At 36.1% G+C, this 21,461-nt stretch overlaps 3 protein-coding genes across 5 annotated transcripts; 1 reads left to right on the top strand and 2 right to left on the bottom strand.

The window, feature by feature from the left end:
- Window positions 1-7,722, bottom strand: LOC118343821 (phospholipase D alpha 1-like). The gene is made up of 5 exons (XM_035682827.1): window positions 7,630-7,722; window positions 1,440-3,288; window positions 1,051-1,335; window positions 726-939; window positions 1-83 (listed from the first exon to the last, which is right to left on the bottom strand). Exons 1-4 carry the CDS (start codon window positions 7,720-7,722, stop codon window positions 770-772), a joined length of 2,397 nt encoding a protein of 798 aa, XP_035538720.1. The 3' UTR covers window positions 1-83; window positions 726-769.
- A 1,578-nt stretch (window positions 7,723-9,300) lies between these two features.
- On the top strand, window positions 9,301-10,358 carry LOC108992195 (ethylene-responsive transcription factor SHINE 3-like). Its single transcript, XM_018966663.2, has 2 exons — window positions 9,301-9,585; window positions 9,704-10,358. Exons 1-2 carry the CDS (start codon window positions 9,506-9,508, stop codon window positions 10,236-10,238), a joined length of 615 nt encoding a protein of 204 aa, XP_018822208.1. The 5' UTR covers window positions 9,301-9,505; the 3' UTR covers window positions 10,239-10,358.
- A 2,151-nt stretch (window positions 10,359-12,509) lies between these two features.
- On the bottom strand, window positions 12,510-21,259 carry LOC108992217 (RNA-dependent RNA polymerase 6). 3 transcript variants are annotated; one of them, XM_018966699.2, is made up of 3 exons: window positions 21,057-21,259; window positions 14,176-16,922; window positions 12,510-13,676 (listed from the first exon to the last, which is right to left on the bottom strand). In XM_018966699.2, the coding sequence occupies exons 2-3, from the start codon at window positions 16,897-16,899 to the stop codon at window positions 12,801-12,803; spliced, it is 3,600 nt and encodes a 1,199-aa protein (XP_018822244.1). In that variant the 5' UTR covers window positions 16,900-16,922; window positions 21,057-21,259; the 3' UTR covers window positions 12,510-12,800. The 3 variants fall into 3 exon arrangements, with proteins under 3 accessions (XP_018822244.1, XP_018822243.1, XP_018822245.1); XM_018966698.2 differs by having other exon boundaries at window positions 14,176-16,916; XM_018966700.2 differs by lacking the exon at window positions 21,057-21,259 and having other exon boundaries at window positions 14,176-17,428.
- Between the last annotated feature and the right edge of the window lie 202 nt (window positions 21,260-21,461).

Below are 21,461 nucleotides of genomic sequence, written 5' to 3'. Positions count from 1 at the left end.
ATAACAAGAAATGAGTTATACAATCAGTAGCACGGTCTTCCATGATTAGTGATATCTCACACCAAATAGTCCATTGTCAATTCCTGCAGCCAAGAAATCAAAAAACTCATTAACTAGTTTTGCATATTATACTCAAATAGAATATTAAAAAAGAGTATAGAAAAATAGTATAAAAATTGATAGTTTTATGTATGAAGATTGTAACACCTCAAAATGATTTTGAAATTAATGACGTCAATACATCAAAATAATGTCAAGAAATGCACCCAAACCGCCTTAGGGCAGTCAAATGTAGCAATAGCAGATCATGTTACAAATAGAGAAAGCACTGAATGATCAATTATAAAAAAAGGAAAAAAAATAAAATCCCACTTTTTGTGTGGTAATTATTGAAGTGGAATCCAAATTAAAAGCTGGCCGTTTCTTTATAGAAAGTGAGAATTGAAAGGCTTTTTGAAAATTAAAAAATGAAAGAGTCTTTAATTTATGGAAGAGATATTTGTAATTTTAAAAAATGAAATGTTTTAGAAATTATATAGACAATATACATAACAGCAGATAACGCAGTACTCCACGTACGTATAAGTTCAGTAATCGTTAATTCTTAGGTCTTTGATAAGTCTCACATCATGATTACAATATATATAGGTAATCCGATTCATGCTAAAAGTATTGGCGCTGAAGAATTACAAAGGGCATGCATATATATGATTACTAATACGTACCGGTACGTACTTTGATGGGCATGCATGCGTGCCGGTGCCACTAATTAAGTGGTGAGGATTGGAGGAAGGTAATCAGACTTAGCACCCATAACACGAGCCTTGGTGTCAGGGAAGAGTTCGAAACCAGGCAAGGGCAATATTTTAGTCTCTCCCATATCAAAAGTAAGTTGGATGGGATATGGTAGTAAGTGACATCCCGTATCATGGAATATCTCTCCCGTATCAAAAGTAAGTGGGATGGGTGGTAGTGGGATGGGACCTGATAGCAGGATGGGAACTGGTGGTGTGGGAACTATTAGTGGGATGGGATCTGGTAGTGGGTGACTATCATGGAATGTCTTTCGCACATATAAATCCCAATATTGTTGAGCAAGACCATTCACCAGAGACATACAATACTTGCTTTCTGGATGTCGAAAGGACTTCTGAAATTGTCCAAGGTGCTCAAGCCACAATGCATTCCTAAATTCATGGATTTGCCCCGTAGCTCCGTATGTGGAGGCTAAATAATGTGGCTGGAATGCCCCCATTGCAATCTCAGAGTCTCTTGCCCCATCCATTGACCTCTGGTTGATGTTGGCAGATCCAATGATTATGTATTCATCATCAACTACAAGTTAAACATGATTATTTTCATGTGAGTCAAACATGATAATATTGAAGCATTAGGACAAATTAATTAGAAGGAATGAGGAAAACTAGTTAGTTACTTACCTATCATCAATTTTGCATGGACATTTATCATGAAGCGACGAGCCTGTTGAGCTCTACTATAATCTGTGTTAGGTTCTGGCCTCTCTGGAGGTATATACTCTTTCACTTTCACTGTCTCTCGATTCCCAAGGCAATAGAAATTCAGATAGTCCCAAGGGTCTTCATCAAGTCCTTTTTTTTGCAGGGCTTTATTGATGTCAGAATACATCATTTCCATAGTCCTCCTCTGCCAATCCAATATTGTTTGAACATAAGCACTCTCTGGTATACCTTCTGGCCACATTGGGATCAAAATATAGACGGCAAACCTCTCCCCTGCTTCAATCTTACTAACAATCTTTAGCGAGAGCTCCTTTGGAATGAGATGCAAAGCACCAATATCCTCCACCTTGATGTCGTTTGGGCTCCAACCAAACGAGCTTCCTAGAAAATACTGGTTCTCAATGTAGATGAAGTTTTTGGCTCGTCGAATAGCATTGATATATGCATCTTGAATGCTTCGATCGATGATGTTATCTTTTCCACTAACAAGCCCTACTGCATATGCATCATCAGATTTTTCAGGAAAATCAAAAACAGCCCCACCATCAATCGATCGAAAGATTTGAACATTCCATGTTTCAGTATCATTTAATGAGGTAACTGGTGATGGATGGATTAAGATCTCATCAAGTTGGTTTAGTTTAATTAGGAACTTGTCCCCAACTTGCTTTTTCCATCTTCGCTCAAAATTGTACAAGACATCCCAAGCAACGGGCCCCTCTAATTGGCAATGAATGTCATGCCAAGGCTCCCTTGGACCGCCTTTCTTGATTGAAGCAGTTGCAAAATTTGGCTGATGGAAGTCATCATGGTGAATTGTCTTCAAAGTACTGAATAAAGGATGTTCTGTTATATCAAATCTCCCGCCACAAAGATCAATACCACCGATGAAACTCACAATCGTCCGCTTTTGTGATCCTCCATTAGGCACTTCCCTATCAACAACTATTGTCTTCTGATTGTGAGTAAACATGGCAGAAATTTCAAAACCTTGAACTATACTTCTTCGATCGTCAGGATTACGAGGGCACAAAAAGCAACGCACATTCGTGTCTCGAAAGTATTCTTCAGTTTCTTGGTTGTGAGTCACCATCAAACCATCCTTCTTCAGTTCCTCGACAAAAGTTCTGTCATCCCAAACAAGCATCAGAACCATGACACCTTCATCCGCCTTCTTCTTAAGAAGATCCCCTAATGTGAGGTTGTCGTCTTGCCTTGGCCTCATAGGATCCCTTATCAAGGTTATCCCAGTATACACAGACCATCCAGCTATGTAAATTAGGTGTCTTGCATTCGTGATTGCATCAAATATGTCCTCCCAGCATCTTTGGGGCTTATAACGATCTTCTATGAATGGGAAAACCTTAGGCATAGCATCTCGGACATGGGCATCTTGGTATAAAGTAACTTTGCAACCTTGTCTTTGCCTGAAGAATGTGCGAGGAACTCCCTCAAAGTCGGGAGTTATCATTTGTTGAGACAAATCTTGGGCAACATTTAAATATTGAAGCTTGACATGGATTCTAGAATGTATAGGGTTGTGGTCTTCATCTAGTAAGTCAACCCATCTATCAAACTGAAATCCCCAAAAGACATCCCCAACGGGCACATAAGCCCTTCCAATTAATGTTGCCCCAATAGGGTTATCTTCTTTGACAGTGAATATGATATACGAGATATAATGGGCACAATATATTGTGAAGGACTCAAACCACTTAGGATGAGAGGCTTGATTTTTTACCATTCTAGTCTGCCCAACCACGGCCTTATCTAAATCAACTGTTGCATAGAGTTTGGATCCAGCAATCTGCAATATAGTGTTTACTTTTGATTTGTCAGAAAAATATTTAAAAAGTGATACTGATAATTAATTGATGAGGTTGATATTAATGTACAACAAAAAAAAAAAAAATGAGTTTGTTGGTTGGTTGCAAGAGAAAAACAATTTACCAGAGGCCTGTCTTGCACTAGTCTCTTGAATTGGGCCAGAAACCTTTTCCCGAACTGTTGCGTGATTTCAAGAAAAAAAAATGCACAAGGGTTAGAAAGAGTTCTGGAAAACACATACAATTAATGGTGGGTGGCTATAAAAAACTTACTGAATTTGATCTGAAGATCAAATTATTATTGATATAAACAATTTAGGGGCTTCAAATGATCAATCCCTTCTCTTCTAATTATAGCATGAAGTGGATCATGATAAAGAAAAACATTTTACATATGTGCTTAAAATTAAGGAGTGCCTTCTTGAAAGGATCATCGCTATTGTTAGCATGTACAGGCTGCATGATCCGATGTTAAATGTCATGTGATCTTTTTTATTAATGTGTTTGGCAAATTAACCAGGAATCGTAGTGAAACCAAACTAATTATCGCCTAATTTATGAAACGTACACCAACATGACACATCCATCTTACTGATCCTTTTGCCTAGCTTTCTCCGGCCAATACCAACAAGTACGTACAACAGATCTAGGTTTTTTGAAATAATCGTTTGTGTTAAACTTGCCAATTTCAGAGCTCCCATGTAGCTATACACTCGATCCATTAATAATCCTGATATAGATCTCTAAGGCTCCTTTTAGAACTTGGATTGAACTGAAATCAACTCAGTTCAGTCTAATTTTAAACTAAGTCTAACATCTAAATATTCAACTCTCAAATCACTAAACTCATATCAATTCAAAACCTCTTTACACGTGAGACCCACAACCTTTCTTAACTCAACACTTTTTACACGCGGGACCCACAATTTTTTTCAATTTTTCATAAATACATCTAAATTTATCTTAATATCCAAACACATCTAACCTCATCTTAGGTGAGCCCCACAAAACTCACTCTACCATCTCAACTCACTGATATTCATATAAAACTCAATTCAGCTCAATATCCAAACGAAGCCTAAATCTCAACTTATCTTAACTATTAGGTCTAGTTTGGATACAAAGATGCTTCCATCTCATCTCAATATCTAAACACCACAAATACAAACAATTTTCAATTTTAAATATTCAATTGTTTCATCTAATCATTATTTAATTATTACAATTTTCTCAAATTACCAAACAAATGAACAAAAAAAATCAATTTTTTCAAATCTGAAAACAAAAATTATATTATAACAATATTTTAATTTTATAATATTTTTATTTAATTTTTTCTCTCTTCTCTCCCAAAACCCAATAAAACATTTTAACTTAAATCATTTATAATTCATTTCATCTCAATTCAAATCTATCAATACTATTCATAAATCATTTCAACTCATCTCATCTTAAATCACTATCTAAACTAGTGATCTAGATGAAGCCTAGCACTATATCTCTTACATCTTAAAAGTGTCTATCCTCATATGAACAATAAGGTGAACAATAATAAATAGTATTTTCTTTGGACATTTTTTATTCTGCATATATCCCTATATAACTGACTATTATTACAATTGTGCCTTTTAGGTCATCAGTTTTACAAAAAAATACATAAATAGCTTACTATAATTACAAAAATTGCCATTAAAAATCCTTTGTCGTGTAGTATCTTCCAAGAGTAATTCTACATACAACCGTGAAGTGTGTAAACTTCGCATAATTACTTTGAAAAAGAGTGGGATCCATTATTAAAAAATTAATTTTTTCATGTGGGTCCTAAGTTTTATTTACTTTTTTCAAAATGATTACGCGACAGTTGCACAATTCACAGTTACAAATATATTTTCTCATCTTCTAAAGGTTTTGAACTCTTTTAGTGTATTGACAAAAAATGACCCTGACTTTTTAAGAGGGGTTGGCGTGCGTGCAGTATGACATAATCACATAAGCTCCTACATATATATATATAATATATATATATACATACTAGGCAAGCACAATTGTTTTTGGAAAATGTTAGTCTTCCTGCTGCCTCAGTTTGAAATTTTTTTTATATTTATTTTTATTTGGTAATTAAAGAAATATTTTTTTAATGATGTTTTCTATTTTAAAAAAAATATTGAAAAATATTTAAAAAATGCATGTGAAAAAAAAACAAAAAAAAAACACATGAAATATACTAGCGGGAGCCCTCAACAAAGCAGCCATGACTGTAGAGCCACTTTTTTTTTTTTGAAAATTGCAGCCAGTGAAAAAGCAAAAAAAAAAAAAAATACATGAAATACATTAGCGAGAGCCCTTAACAAAGAAGTGGTGGCTATAGAGCCCTTTTTTTTTTTTTGAAAATTGCAGCCATTGAAAAAGCAAAAAAAAACAAAAAACTCGTGAAATACACTAACGAGAGCCCTCAACAAAGTAGTGGTGGCTGTAGAGCCACACTTTTTTTTTTTTGAAAATTGCAGCTAGTGAATAGTATGTCTTGTTAGAAATAACGCTAATTATGTTATCATGTATATATTTATGGAGGATAGTCCAAATTAAATTAGAAACTAGCTAGTATATAATTATGTATATCATGTAGTGACGATCAAATCATGCAGCTAGCTAGCTAGCATGCACGTAATTGGTGAGTGAAACCAAATTATTTATTTCATATTGCATTATTACTTGGTCTCTATCTTATTTACGTTTCTATCATTTCTACCCTACCCTATAGATCGCCATTTGCAACGTCGATCGGTTTATTAATCTAACATATACTACACGACTCGCTAATCTTATTTCTATCCGATTCTTTTATTGAACAAACAAATTTGGATTCGTCGACTTTTAGCTACTACATACCGTACGCTACCATGCATATATTGGATAATTATATTTGATTGTAACTTCAACATGCAATATTATTATTATTATTATTATTATTATTATTATTATTATTATTATAAACTTGATAATATTTATGTAAAAAAATGTGTTTATAAATTTAGTGATTTTAAATATGCAACTCTCATAAACTTGTCAATTGAATAGTGATTTTGTATGTTGGCCCATTTATATAAATAATGGTGTTTTTAATTAGATGTTGTTCATAATTTGCTTTTAAAGAGTTTTATTTAATTAATTAATTGTTACTATTGTATACTTTTACAAAGAGATTTTAATTTTGTATAGATTTTTTTTCCCTCCAACCGAACGCTACGTACAAGGGGCATACGTGCCTTGTATGTAGCCTCCTTACTAGTATATGTATATATATATATATATATATACACGTTCGCTTCCACAGGTACGCTGCTAAGAAAGGAAGAAGTACTATATATTTCTAGTACTTTTACAAGTAAGTGATATATATATATATAATACAAATAATTAAATTTACATCTTCTTATTAGCTTAAACTTTTAAAACAATTGGTAATTTCACATTATCTCAGATTGAGCAAAGATCTTGAATTCGAACTCTGACTCTACATTCTATCATATTTAATTATATATTCTATGTGTTGGACTCACTTAATGAGGAGGAGTCCGTCCCACACATGAGGGGAGTATTAAGAATATAATTCAATTAATTAATTCTACCTCTTTCTATTAGTTTATACTTTTGAGACAACTGATGATTTCGTAATATATATATATATATATATATATGATCTTCTTTTGAAGAAAACCCAAACGATATTAATATTCAATTATATCGGTATTAGAATTCATATATTTCCTATAATTATATAAATAGGTAAACGGATATGTTATTTACTACAAAAATTTATATATTTGTGATAAGTTATTTATTGTTATAATTATTTATTATCAAAATGAATCTATGAATTCTCGTCACAAATAGTTATTCTTTTAACAAATAACTTGTCATATATGCGATCTTTTTTTCTTGTAGTGATTTCACATCTCCTATAAAGTTAGTAATATCTCGATCATATATCATATCTTAATTAATTACTAGCTACTAAGCTGCTAGCTGGTACGTACACGGCCGATCGATATTATTATTATATATATTTATAACTATCCTGATCAATCTAGATCATCTCTCTAATTAATACATGTCATGATCGATTCCTTCTTCGATAACTAAAGTACTATCTAACAACTCATGAACTGAGACGTACGTACTTGAATTAGAAATAAGAAATCGAAAGCAAAACCTAAATATATAAATATACTAAATCCCAAAGGAGATCAATTATAACTGAAATTAATTGCGGCCAAAATCATAAAAGTCTTTGATCTTGAGAATTCAAAAAACGTACGTACCTTTCGGAGGACGTTGCAGCAGCCATAGTTTATCCTATCAACTTCGCAAATGGTTGTCAGCAGTGTCCCGTGGAGCAACGCTTGATCAGCCATTGATCCCAGCTAGTACGTACGATGGTAGGGACGTTATATATTAAGGTAGATATTTATAGAGAGAGAGAGAGAGAGTGAGAGGGAGAGAGTGGAGTTTTGAATGAAAGAAGAGGTATTATTATCTACTTTATATAGAGAAGTCAAGCAGGAATCAGTTCCCGCCTTTGCTTCCAGCCTTCATCCATGAATTCTTGCTTGGTGCTTATATTACTTGCTTAATTAAAAGGCCACCTAATTGATTGCCTCCGAATCGCAACTACGTCTGCTATATGCCTATTATTATTTATTATAATTTACTATAAAATAAAAAGAAAAAGTTAACATGTACAGAATAAATTCTTTATTATTTATTTTATTATATAGTATTAATAATAAATTACCAATTATGTTGAGTATGGTAAGTTGACACGATAATGTAGTCATGATCTCTAAATCAACTTATTATTAATGAGTTATGTTACATACAGTCGTTTTTACGTATCTTTTATACATTTTACTGATGTAATTGACTAAAACAATTATTTTATATTAAAAAAAATGATGCAGCCAATCGTATTAATAAAGTGTGTAAAGGAATACGTAAAATTGACTGCACATAAAAATTTTTATTATTAATTGTACACCACAAGCCCAATAATGAAATTATGTTCTCATTGTTTTTATCTTCTTGGTCCCTAACACATTTGCATCATTGCATGCCAAGCTGATTACTTCCTGTAAACATCAGGCCTTGATGAACGAAAGCTGCTTTATTCCAGTCGTCTGCCGCTGGAGAATTAATACTGCAGCACGAAAAAATTCAGACAATTCGGCTCACCTGCAGGAATTTAGGATAGAAAAAGGTCCAATTGTAAGAGTTAGCTAGACATTGGGTCCTACGTACATGAAAATGTAACCTGCAGTCCTCTGCATCCTTTGGGTCTTCCCTTCTAACCAAACTACTCAAATTTCAATCCTTAGTTTCTGGTCTGGAAAGTGAAAGCGGGCAGCAGAAAAGAAAATAACAACAAAAGTCACTCAATTTAGTATAGGATTCATACTACAAGAAATCGATGCATTAAGTGTTAATTTGTATGACCATTGACATCCACCACCCAATTCACGGTTGTAGCAGAACTCCAGCTTGTAAATTTAAAAAAATAATAATAAAATTGAAAAACAAAAACTTATATTTGCAAATGCCGGCTTTCACTAATTATTAATTCCCCCACTTTTCCAAAAAAAATTAAAATAAAATAAAATAAACTTAATTGCTGCATGCAATCCAATTTCCACGCTCCAAACTTGTGATATTTTATTTTTTAATATTTCATTGCAAAGAAAATCAATTAATCTCCAAGTACCCATTGTTGACCTTCAATTGTTTCTTCAGATGCATATTAATTCACTTAACATGTTGATGCAAATTTATCAATATATATAGCAATTTTAGATATTAGTAAAGATAAGAGAAAAGGATAGCTGCTGGGTGTTTTTATTTATTTATTTATTTATTATTATTATTATTATTATTATTTTTTATGGTCTTCGTTGTACCGTGTTGTCCATTTATTTCCAACTGTTGGGAACCTATGGTTTATCAGAGTTGTGCAGATGGAAACTTTTATTGAAGTACGTACGCACATTTACTTCGACTTTCCCACCAATCCACCGACAGTTTACATAATTGGTCACGCACATTGTTCGTTCGTTTAATCTCCTCCTCTTACTCATTTCTGATCTCTCGTACTTATGATCTCTGCAACCCTGATCTCTCTCCCTCTCTCTCTCTCTCTGACATAAGATGGTGCATTCAAAGAAGTTTAGAGGAGTCAGGCAACGCCAGTGGGGCTCCTGGGTGTCAGAAATTCGCCATCCTTTACTGTAAGTTCACCCATTCCCATTACCACAACGATCCTTATATATGTATATACGCGCGCGTCATAATTCTAAATTCTCATTCTGATCTCTCTCCCACATCTTGTTTTTCTTTCTTGTCTAGGAAGAGAAGGGTATGGCTGGGCACATTTGAGACAGCTGAGGCTGCGGCAAGGGCATACGACCAAGCAGCCATATTGATGAGTGGCCAAAATGCCAAGACCAACTTTCCTACGGCAAATGGCCGCCATGAAGACACAAAGGCTTGCGGTGACTCTCCCTTGTCTCCCAAAGCTCTTTCGGAGCTCCTTAGCACCAAGCTTCGCAAGTGTTGCAAAGACCAATATCCTTCCCTCACATGCCTAAGGCTTGATGCTGATAACTCTCACATTGGAGTGTGGCAAAAGCGCGCAGGGGCACGTTCAGCCTCAAATTGGGTGATGAGAATTGAGCTCGGGAAGAAGCAGACACAAACTCTGGAGGATAGCTTATCATCAGGATCACCGAGGGTCGAAATTCATGATGCTGGAAATGGAATGGATGAAGAGGATAGCATTGCAATGCAAATGATAGAAGAACTACTCAACTGGAATTGTCCTGCTCCAAGTAATTTCCAAGAAGAAAAAGGGAATCTTCCTTGTCTCGGTACTTGGAAATAGCCATATATATTTGTGTCCCCTGCAATATTTTCTTCATTTACTGCAGTACTTTTAGTTTTCTTTTTCTTTTTTCTCAGTTTCCAATCACAGACTGCCTCCTCAGTTTACTTTGGAGACACTGAATTCAATACGTAGTGTTTTGGTTGGTGAGTGTGATTACTGCATAAAAAGATAAAGCACACGTGGACCAATTAATCGTCAAGCGTTACAGTGAATTAATAGTACTTGTTAAAGGAAGGCCACGAAGCATCAGGTACTAGTTATGGATCATGTCAGTTTAAGGGTTGCAACTGTCAAAGTGCGATCACATGGTACAGTGTGATCATTCATGATTGCACCTATAATATATATATATATATATATATGAAAAATGATTGTAAAGGTTATATATATATATATATATGGTAGTTAATGGCAACACATGATTTGAGTTACAACGTGAAAATGCATACTTAAAGTAGCTAACTTCTGTCTCTTTTCCATATATATAAATATATATATATATACATATATTAGTCTCTTTGATATCATGTATCTCTGTGCTTATATTGTTGTTGAGTTAATATATCATGCATCTCTTTGATATCATGTATCTCTTTGATATCACTTTCTGATCTGCTGCCATGCATTATTGCTTGCCTTAATACATAATTGATATTAAAAGTTGGCTAGATATTCATGAATTATCAGTCAAACACTTCAGAAAAGCATGCCCTAAATCATTTACACTGTAATTTTGGAACAATACGTATCGACTCTATAAATAAACAAAGAAATCCCCTCATCGCTCACGGAGGAGAGTGGCCTTCCAACTCCAATGCCTAGTTTTACAAAGAAAAGATCAGCAATATTTCGATCGGTTTATCTCTCTGGCCTGGACACAACATGTACGTTTGGTAGAACTTATAGGGAGAAATCGTCCGGCCAATGAAAGAATCCTCTGCCGTACATGTCTCATTTATATATAGCCCATCGTACACACTTTCCTTTTAAACAAATTGATATATAAGAAGTAAGAACCAATGAATCCGACTCGAACTCCTCCTCCCGCATGTTTATAAGGTACTTCACGTACATGAGCATATATATTACATGCACCATGATATCTAAAATGGATAATAATGATAGACTTAGGCTTCATTTGTATTCACAACTCATCTTAACTCATCTCAATTCATCCCACTACTATTAAGTAATTTTAACTCACAAATCTCACTACTATTCACAACTCATCTCATAACTATTTACAACTCATCTCAACTCATCTTCGAATCTAAATGACATCTTATTATTCATTTAGTACGTACTACTCTTTTTATATTAGACTTTTTTTTTAATTTTTAATTTTTAATTTTTAATTTTACTTTTAATGATAGGGTACTATCCCTCTAAAATTGCTCTTATCTCCGTACGTACGTAAGTTATAGTTTTGAAATGTATGATAATTAATGCAAAGCAGCGAGCAACTAGTTAATTAAGAAACAAGTCAACCAGCTAGCTACCTAGCTTATGTTTATTTTGATTTGTTTATGTACCCTATATACACAAATTTGTATATATGTATAATTTCTTCATTTTCGTGTGACGTGCATTAATGATGAGCGTATTAATTAAGCACCCCAAATATTGTAGAGCATATCGAGGCTCCAAGTGCTATATAGGGCAGGAAGGATAAGACATGTGTATAGTTGACTTATAATAGGTAGGGCACAGGCACACTAGCACTCTTTTAAGTAGTTGGGTGATATAATCAATGAATCATGAATGCTGCATACATCAAGGAGCTAACTCATTTCATATATATATATATATATATATATATATATATATCCTTATCAATCAGAAGGGAAAGTTCTCTTGTTATGTTTATCCTTAATTTCATGGGACGTCAATGATCATCAAAGCATTTGCAAATTAATGTTTGCTTTAGTTTTGGACTTAGTTATGTTCTATTTCCTGATGGATCAATTCTTTTGAGAAATTAGGCTATTTGGGGTCTGTAATTTACCAACACAATGCAATAAAACCATTAGTACCGCCTGGGTTTTGATTCATTTTATCCGTTCATAATTTGCATGCACGCCTTGATTTGGTTGAACCGTTTAACCAAATCTAACATGTCAGGATGTAAAATGTTTTCCAGATAAATTAAAGAAATGCATCTTGGCATAGCTGCCTCTAAAGATGCTTAGCCTGTTTAGAGAAACATAATTTAGACATTCAACTTCCATGCAGATACATCATCATATACGATGTACTAAACATAAAAAAAAAAAAAAACAAGCCAGTGGATAATTGTCACTACAATCTCAGAGAACTCGGAGGCAGAAAGAAATATCCAATCAAAGCACAAGTTTCAACAGTTTGACCAAAGGCAAGGAACATTTTGTAGCATCGACTATAACAGGTCAAAAGGAAAAACCAGGATAGAAAGGGGAAAAAAAGAAATGGAAATGCTTTGAACACATAGATACAAACCTTCCTTTAAACATGGCAGAGAGGCCTGGCTGCCAAAAAGTTCCGAGTGGCAACAAGAGAGCTCTAGACAGCACTAAGATCTGGTCAAATTCGATCAATAAGGTACCTTGCCAGAGAGTTAATAGGCTTACTATAGTCGAAATTTACCATCCTGCGGCTTTTAATTTTGATCCGAGCAAGGTAATCAGCTGCAATCCAGGAAAAACTCAACATCACTACATCCTCTGGACCATCTGGCTCTTGCAACTCCAGAGATCTCTTCACCCATTTAGGATGGTAAGCGACCTGATACCATGCTGATGCCTTCCGCTCATAATATACGTTCTTCTCGTCATCAGTTAGTCCCTCAAAATCTGAGTCCAGCTTATCAAAAACTAGCCTAAACTCTTTCTTTAGAGCACTGTAAGACTGCTTGAGCTTCTCCTTGAGCTCCCCTTGCTTCCTGCTGTTGTACTTTGGCATGGACCAGATGTGCCCAGTCACAATCTCTTCTTCCCTCTTCACTTTATATTGTCCTAGTAGACCATTCAGCTGCCCATCATAAGAGCGCTTCTGATCCCATGCGTCCATAATGAAATCAGCAGATCCTGGAACTTCAAGGTCTGTATCATAAGGAACATCAGCGGGAACAACATCTAACTGTGAAGATGTAACAACATCTTCATCATAGGCATCCTTAACCTGGCGATAAAGTCTTCCTAAAATTTTGGTTGACTTGTAGGATTGGTAATCCTCTTTCCCCATAAAATCAGGATACAATTTTGGTTTCAGATGTTGAGGCATGATGACAATGTGCCCGGTCTTGGGAAAATCAACAGCTTTAGCTGCTAAATCAGCAAGCGTTAAGCAGTTCTCATCCAAAGCCCCGTACTCACTGCTGTCAGCATGAACCACATGTGCATTGCAGATTGTTCCCAGGCTCTCATTCACCATGTTTCTTGCAAAAAAGTCAATTATATCCTACGGAACAAACACAAAATATAAATTTAAGAGAGTTTCTTTGTTGCATACTTGGGGTTCTAATATTTTGTATGTGTAAGAGTTTCATCAAATGTCTATCCTATCTTACTTACTCGTTCCTCAAGATTAACTACGGAGAATTTTATCCCAATTTTTTATCAGTAAACAAAACTTTACTGATCATAATAATAGGCAAGAGCCCAAGAAGTATACGGAACATATACAAGCAATGGTTTAGTGATACGAGAATTTTATCCCATTTCATCACATGCTTTTGTCAGTCTATATTGAAATTGCTTATTAGTGCAATAATGCAGCAGTTTCTTGAAACCAAACCAACTAACAAGGGAACTCCATTGTGCTAATCTAATTGACTTAGTTGTGTCATTGGCTAACATTGTAGCAACATTCGTGTTATAAATTTCATCAAAACACCATCCCAAAATCCAATTGTTCATAGAATATAGTAGATTACAGTCAAGCAATGCAGATCAAGTACCTGAGTAGTGACCTGGCGTGCTGTACGTTTGGTTTCTGCCGGAGTATACTTCATGGGAGGCCAGCTCTCCTTGCTCGGGGGAATGAGATTTTCATCCCATGTCACAAAGTAGAGGTCCCCATCAAGGTCACTTCCAGATGCTTCATCCGTGTGAGGCCTATCACCCTTTTGAGGGAAAACAAGGCAATCAAATAAATGGTGTAAACCAGGGTCATCAACTGCTTCCAAAATCCTTATATCTCCTGGGTGAAGACAAGGATTTTTTGCTATCACCACATGCCCTTTAATTACTTGAAGATTATTTGCTTTCTCAGTAAACCTGGAACCATGCTTTGAGAAACAGTTTTCCAATGACGGGGTAGACACTTGGATAAAGCATTGGCCTTGCTCAAGGACGCCTAGCTCATCTAAGCAGCCCATTAACCACCTACCTGAAGGAACAAAAATCCTAGCCTTCTCCCTAAGGCCCCAATGCTGAGCAGCTCGTATACAGGTTAACATGCCTCGTAGATGAGGTTCACTTTGAGGCTCAAATCCCGCACTCAGCATAATTGCTGCTGCATTTCCTTGCTCAGCACAGGATGCTGTCAGGACATCAAATGCAACATCTGTGTCCACAAGCATTTGGTTTAGCCTGGAGAGCATAGAGTCCTGCATTTTCCAGAATATTTCATCAGGAACGTTCAAAGTTGAAAGCAGTGTCACGATCTGCCTGTTTAGGAAACCAGGCTGAAACCTAGTCCAAGAACAGATTTCAAGAGTAGTATGGTCAGAAATAAACTTGTTCATACTAGGCCTTAAAGAAAGTCGCACCCCATCACCTTTTGCTGGCCAACAAGCCACAACACCCTTAAAACCAGCATATCTTATCTGATAAGCACATGGAGGGTTCCCGTCCAATTTCAGTTTCTCTGCAACTTTGTTTGCAAGATCAGGAGTAATCATACCAATCCCATCAGAGAAAATGTAATCATTTCTCTCTACGTCTGGAAGCTTGGGATTCACCTCTTTTGGTGGAACTTCTACTGTAGCATACGTAGATGAGAAGCACTGACCCATCCTGGCAGCACACTTCGCAATGTTCTTCTGGGTAAACTTCCCCATCCAGTTTCTGATGTTAACAACATTTGTCTTTCCATCTTCAGCAAAAAACCAGGCAGAACGGTCCCTCAATTGATTGGATGAGAAGGCTAGAAAAGAATACTCCCTACCACAAACATGAAATCCACTTTTCAGAATGGTATTCACCCTTTGGAATATTTTTGTTTTTTGTGGATAAGAGTTTGATGTGATAAGCTTTACAATAGGAGCGACATAGGAGTTAAGAACATTGGAATTCATTGTCTGCATTCCTTCATCCATAAAAGTGACCCTTAAAAACCTATCAGCAACTCCTTTATACTTCCTGAGAACTCTGTTGGAAAGCTCCACTTCTGGTGGAAGACAATATGCTTTTGCTGGTGTAATAACCAACCTCCTAACTTCAACAATATCATCAAGCCGTCTAGGGCTCTTAAAAAGCTTAGGATTCCGCAACAACCAATCCTGGACTGTTTTCAGTCTCCTGAGGGCATTGAACACCGGGCGTCTGTAAGAACATATGTGCTTTAGTGCAGCAATGTTGACCTCTTTGGGTTGGCTTCTCAATAAACTGAAGAAATTGTCTGACAACTGGTGCTGACTGAATATGCCTTTATGCAAGACAGCATTCACCAAGAACATTATCTCAAAAGCTATCCCTTGCTTGTACTGAATACAGAAGAAAGGATCTGATAAGGGCAGCCCAAATTCAGGTTCATCCCTGATCCTAAGTGGCTTTTCAAGGCAGATCTCGTGCACTCTTTGTTCTTTAAGATATTCCATTGTCCTTCTCAACTTGACACCATGGCGGGGTGGGATTGAAACTCTATAAGAACTACACCGACCAATGGCCCCACTTGGTGTAAAATCTGTGGTTCGGATCCAAGGATCATCATCATCTAACAAATCATACGGCACAGATTCTTCAATATCATCATCAGCTGTTCTATACCAAATGCAGGGAGACGAAGCAAGGTGCAACAAAATTACTAGATATGATGTATCATTATAGCGTTTGATCTCGCTGATGTCTCTTACCACAAATTCCATCTTAAAATTACATTTTATCACCGCATACTTGCTTGTGCTTTTAAAAGAGAAAACAGTAGCTCTTGTGAAACAAAACTTGCATGTCCCATCAAAGGGATCTACCAGAAAGTCAACCCCATAAGGTGCTCCTCTCCAAGCAACAAAAAACTCATCCCGGCTGACCAAGGTTCCAACCTCAACAAGCACGTCAGACAACTTATGAGGAGTTGTAGTCCTCCTCCTCTGCCTCAGGTGGAATGGACTTTGGAAACCTAAACTAACCTTCAATTGTTGCTTGTTGAGAAAAAGATCACAACGCCCTGCAGCATCCAAAGCCCAATCTACCGATTTAGGGGTGGCAAAATGCACAAATGCATGGGGCTCCACCTTTTTATAATCATCTTCTATTTCAATGTCTGAAGTGTCAATGACCTCAAATTTTGGATAAGATTCTGGAGGAGTCCAAGAAGTTTTCAGTCTGCACCTAAAAACAGTTCCAACTTCGTATTCTAAGCATTCCACAAGATCTTTCGCTCTGACATTACTGTCAAACCCACCAAAACTAACTTGAGTCACCACTGTTTCTCCATCCCTTTCACTTCCTTCCAACTCCATTTCTTTTCTTCAAAGTTCTGTCACTTTCAAATGCAAAGATTGTAAAATAGATCACTCTTTCCAAAAAACAAAAGACCTCAAAGTTATCCTGATACAAAAACCCTCAAAATGCAGAGAACCTAAAAGAACGTTAAAATTTTATATGACACCTCAGCCCTTAGAACTAAACAGTTCCTGTAACAAATAAAAGTATAACCCTTCTTTTGGTATCCCAGATCAGGGAGGACAATTCAACAGATAATCCACAAGAAAGCAATATTTCAATTTTTGACATTGACAGTTGAAGATATATTTCAATACCTCTCTTGTGATGGACTTAAATGTCATAAGAAGTCACTGAAAACTAAGAGAAAACTCCCTTTAAAACCAAATAGATCAAATGGTACAAAATTCTAGGAATGACTGTTTAGTTGCTGTCTTACAAAAGCATGTGGAAAGGTAGAATATAATTTTTTTGTTTTCTTGATCATTTTCTTTATGTAAAGCATTTCCTTTATGTAAAGGAAAATTAGTTCCTTCTTTTTTTTTTCTTTTTTTTTTTTTTTGCATCTGTATAACAGAATTTCATTTGTCTTGCCATTTTTTTAGCGCTAAAGAAAAAGTAAATAAAATATTACAAGAAGAATTCAGTATTGGTCTTCTCCTACAAATAATACAATCTCCCTGTAATATGATGTAGAAGTAAGACAATCAGGCGTGGGAAGATCAAGCTTAGACAACATACTTTGTTACCGCTAGTCATGTCAACTCATCTTATCCAAATCAAGTCGAGGCAACTGCCACATCTCTAGCAATACAGTAAACAGGGGATAGGAAATGAAAAGAGTATACTTGGGGGAGCTTCATTGACAGCGACCTTGGCTATTCCGCAGTCCCGACTCATGCGATATTTAGGGATTCAACCTATTGTCCTAGACATCACAAGGCGCCTCAAGTTGTTTAAAGGTTGCCAGGCCAAGAAGATTACTTAGATCTTAAACCGACTTGAGGATTCAATTGTGCAACCAGCAACAACCAAATTCCAATTTTGTAGCATGTCCCTAATCAAATTACCCCTGCGTACTTGTTGGGTTTGCTCCTTTTGAATCCCACATCGGTGGGAGAAGAGTGAGGGGCAAGGCTCATGGCCCATATAAGGGGGCTTAGTTTCCTTGATTAAATGCACCAAGTCATAAGCTTAACTAGTAACTTGTGACTCTAGTAAAGTTTCTATGTTGTCCTTATGTAAGAAGGGGAAGAGGTGAGAGTCAAAGTTTTGCTAGTGGGGTAGCTTTGTGGGGGTCATTGGAGTGAGGAAAAAAATTGTGTGATTGTAACAATTTTTCACATAGTGGATTTTCTTCTCTGTGCCTAGTGGTTTTTCTCCAATTGGAGAGTTTTCCACATAAATTCTTATGTTGTTATTATTTCTCTGTTTTTCCTTATATTCCTTCAAATGGTGGATCCTAGGAGGTAAATTTGGGAGGTCCAAATTCCCAACAATTGATATCAGAGCCTGGGATCCTTTTTGGTGAGGTAGAGCTTTGGTGTGGTGGTGTGGATACGTACAGTCTAAGGAAGTTCTGTCTAGGAGATTAATACTTAAGTGGTCCATTATGACCATCCAATCTTTTCTGGGAATTTTGAAATTCTGTCTAAGAAAAAATAATCTTTCCTGGAAACTTACTTAGTGAGTACTATTCATTTATACGGTAAAATTCATCAAGGATATGTTAGGAAGTAGGGCTTCAAATCCTATCAGATTTGAGGTGGAGGAATTTGATAGGAGAATCAATTTTGGCTTATGGCAAGTTCGAGTCAAGGATGTTTTGACTCAATTAGGATTACACAAGGCCTTGAAGAGCAGACCAACTCCTGAAGTCAGCAGTAGCGTGACTGGCGAAACAAAGAGCAGACTTGGAATGAGCGATGAAGATTGGGAGGATCCGAATTTGAGAACAGCAAATGCAATACGTCTGTGCCTGGACAATAATGTTCTTACAAATGTGCATAGAATATCTACCGCAAAGGGACTCTGGGAAAAGTTCGAAGAGTTGTATCAAAAGAATGGCGTCTCGAATCAGGTGTGCCTGAATGAGCAGTTTCATACACTATGAATGAGTGAAGGTATGACTATTTCAGATCATTTAAGTGTTCTCAAAGGCATTGTCTCTAAGCTAGAATCTATTGGAGTTAAAATTGATGATGAGGATCAAGCTTTGAGGCTCATCTGGTCTCTTCCACCTCCCTATGAGCATATGAAGCTTATTCTGATATATGGGAAGGAGAAAATAACTTTTTCAAAAGTTACCAGTAAACTCTATCTGAAGAGAGAAGACTAAGTGGTGGAAGAAATGGTCCACCTACTTATCAAAAAAAAGAAATGGTCCACCTAAGAACTTAGCAATGGTAGCAGCTGAAAATGGGAAGAGGAAGAACTCCATGAAGAAGAAAGTAGTCTACTGGGTGTGTGGACAATCTGGGCACGTCAAAAAAAAATTTCCAATAGCTGGAGCAGGTTCGGCAAGTGGCTCCAAGTCAGTAAATGAAGATACTGATGATGAAGCTAATTTTTTGTCTCTCTCCATGGAAGACAATTTCCTTTGAAAAGGGACATGCACATCCTCATGCCATGCCGCTAAATCCCAAAGTTGTCATAATAGAGGATGTGTTAATGTTAGCTGGTCCACAAGTTTGCACACGGACATTGGTTTGGCATTGATGCAGGGTGTGTGGTGGAAATTCATGTCAAGGGCTGATGAACTTCCAAGAAAGCCAAACATAGAAGTTACACCATAATTTTTCAGTAAGGTTATTTTTGACATAGGTCAAAATTGAAATGTTTGGAACTGGTTTATTCTGAGTGGTATCCTTTTATGGTGGAGCATGATAGCGAAAGCTATGAAGATCTTCATTGTGATGGAGTATGGCTATGGGATCACCCAAAGTTGCAAGGTGGAAATTGTTGGATTTGCTCCTTTTGAATCCCACATCAGTGGGAGAAGAGTGAGGGGCAAGGCTCATGACCCATATAAAGGGGCTTAGTTTCCTTGATTAAGGCCTTGTTTGTTTTTAGGAAATTTCTCAACTCATCTCATTCTATCTCATCTTATCTAATCATTACAATTTTCTCAACATCCAATACAAAATAAAATAAATAATTTAACTTTTTTAAATCTTAAAACAAAAATAATATTAAAAATTTTAATAATATTTTATTCAACTTTTTAACTTTAATCTCAACTCATCTCATTTTATCTCCGAAAACAAACGAGACCTAAGTGCACCAAGTCATAAGCTTAACTAGTAACTTGTGACTCTAGTAAAATTCTTTTGTTGCCCTTTTGTAAGAAGTGGAAAAGATGAGAGTCAAAGTTTTGCTAGTGATTTTGTGGGTGTCCTTGGGGTGAAGAGAAAAATTATGTGATTGTAACAATTTCTCACATAATGGATTTTCTTCTCTATGCTTGATGGTTTTTCTCCAATTGGAGAGTTTTTCACGTAAATTCTTGTGTCATTATTATTTCTCTATTTTTCCTGATATTCCTTCAAATGGTGGATCCTAGGGGGTGAATTTGGGAGGTCCAAATTCCCAATAGTACTATCCTTCCATGGCGGTAAAGATCCAACTTCCATGCCATTGTAATCAAACTATGCATTATGTTTTCCTTTCATGCAACATGATTAAAAAGAAAAAGGGAAAAAAACATAAGAGAGCACCTGACCGAGTTAAAAGTCGCGAAAGTAGCCAGATATTACCAGAACACCTCTAAAAAAATTGCCTCAATCAATATAAAACCGTTCATAAAATCACAAGAATTGAGATCCATCCATAACGGAAATCCTGTCAACCATGCCACGTGCATAAACTTTTGTTTTTAACTTTTCTTTTCCAACATTTTCTTGGCAACCAAACGGTGTCTTTACCCAGACCCATTAACCAAAAACAAGGCCCAACACACAAATCTCATCATCTATTTCTTCGACCCACATTTTTCCCATCAACCAAACACAGTATCAAACGCAGTGCACATCAATCAACGATAATTATTATAATACGAAAACTTCCACAGTAAAAACCGAAGAAGCAACAAACATATGTTCCCCAATTCAGACAAAAGGAAAAAGAAAAAAGAAAAAGATCACGGATTTACGAAGTTGGGAGAAACCCTACTGACCTTTCAAGTAATTGATCATGCAAGCATGGAAGCCGTCCTGGAAAACTTGATGAGAAAGGGTGAGAGAATGGGTCGATGTGCGTTTTAAGCACACTTACAGACATGAAAGGTCCATCCCTTAGCTTATTGAGCAAGTTTAACTTCTCTCTCACTGAACCCCGCTCTTGTAATAGATTCCGCTTCTTTTATTGCTCCTCCTAATAATAATAATCATAATATTTGAGTGCCTTTTTCTTGGTACGGAGAAACTTGTTGGGGAGGGGATTCTGCATCAAATCATTAGAAAGTCACCGTCTTTATATTAAAAATAAATAATAGTTGTGATTTTTTTTTTCTAAAGAAATAATAGTTGTGATTACTGAATAATTTCAGTAAAAATAGCACTACGCAATTATTACTAGTGTG

Source organism: Juglans regia, chromosome 11 (assembly GCF_001411555.2).
Source record: "Juglans regia cultivar Chandler chromosome 11, Walnut 2.0, whole genome shotgun sequence".
Classification (NCBI taxonomy): Eukaryota; Viridiplantae; Streptophyta; class Magnoliopsida; order Fagales; family Juglandaceae; genus Juglans; species Juglans regia.
Note: the sequence above shows the minus strand (reverse complement) of the source record. Positions and strands in the feature narration are given on the sequence as shown.

Bases quoted from the DNA above. Each gene is read 5' to 3' on its own strand.
- LOC118343821 (XM_035682827.1), bottom strand. From the start codon at position 7,722: ATGGCTGATCAAGCGTTGCTCCACGGGACACTGCTGACAACCATTTGC. The intron at 3,289-7,629 runs GTACGTACGTTT...ACTATATTGCAG, and splicing joins GCTGCAACGTCCTCCGAAAG to ATTGCTGGATCCAAACTCTA. The intron at 940-1,050 runs GTCACCCACTAC...TTGATACGGGAG, and splicing joins GCGAAAGACATTCCATGATA to AGATATTCCATGATACGGGA.
- LOC108992217 (XM_018966699.2), bottom strand. From the start codon at position 16,899: ATGGAGTTGGAAGGAAGTGAAAGGGATGGAGAAACAGTGGTGACTCAA. The intron at 13,677-14,175 runs GTACTTGATCTG...TTTGTTCCGTAG, and splicing joins CACGCCAGGTCACTACTCAG to GATATAATTGACTTTTTTGC.
- LOC108992195 (XM_018966663.2), top strand. From the start codon at position 9,506: ATGGTGCATTCAAAGAAGTTTAGAGGAGTCAGGCAACGCCAGTGGGGC. The intron at 9,586-9,703 runs GTAAGTTCACCC...TTTCTTGTCTAG, and splicing joins GAAATTCGCCATCCTTTACT to GAAGAGAAGGGTATGGCTGG.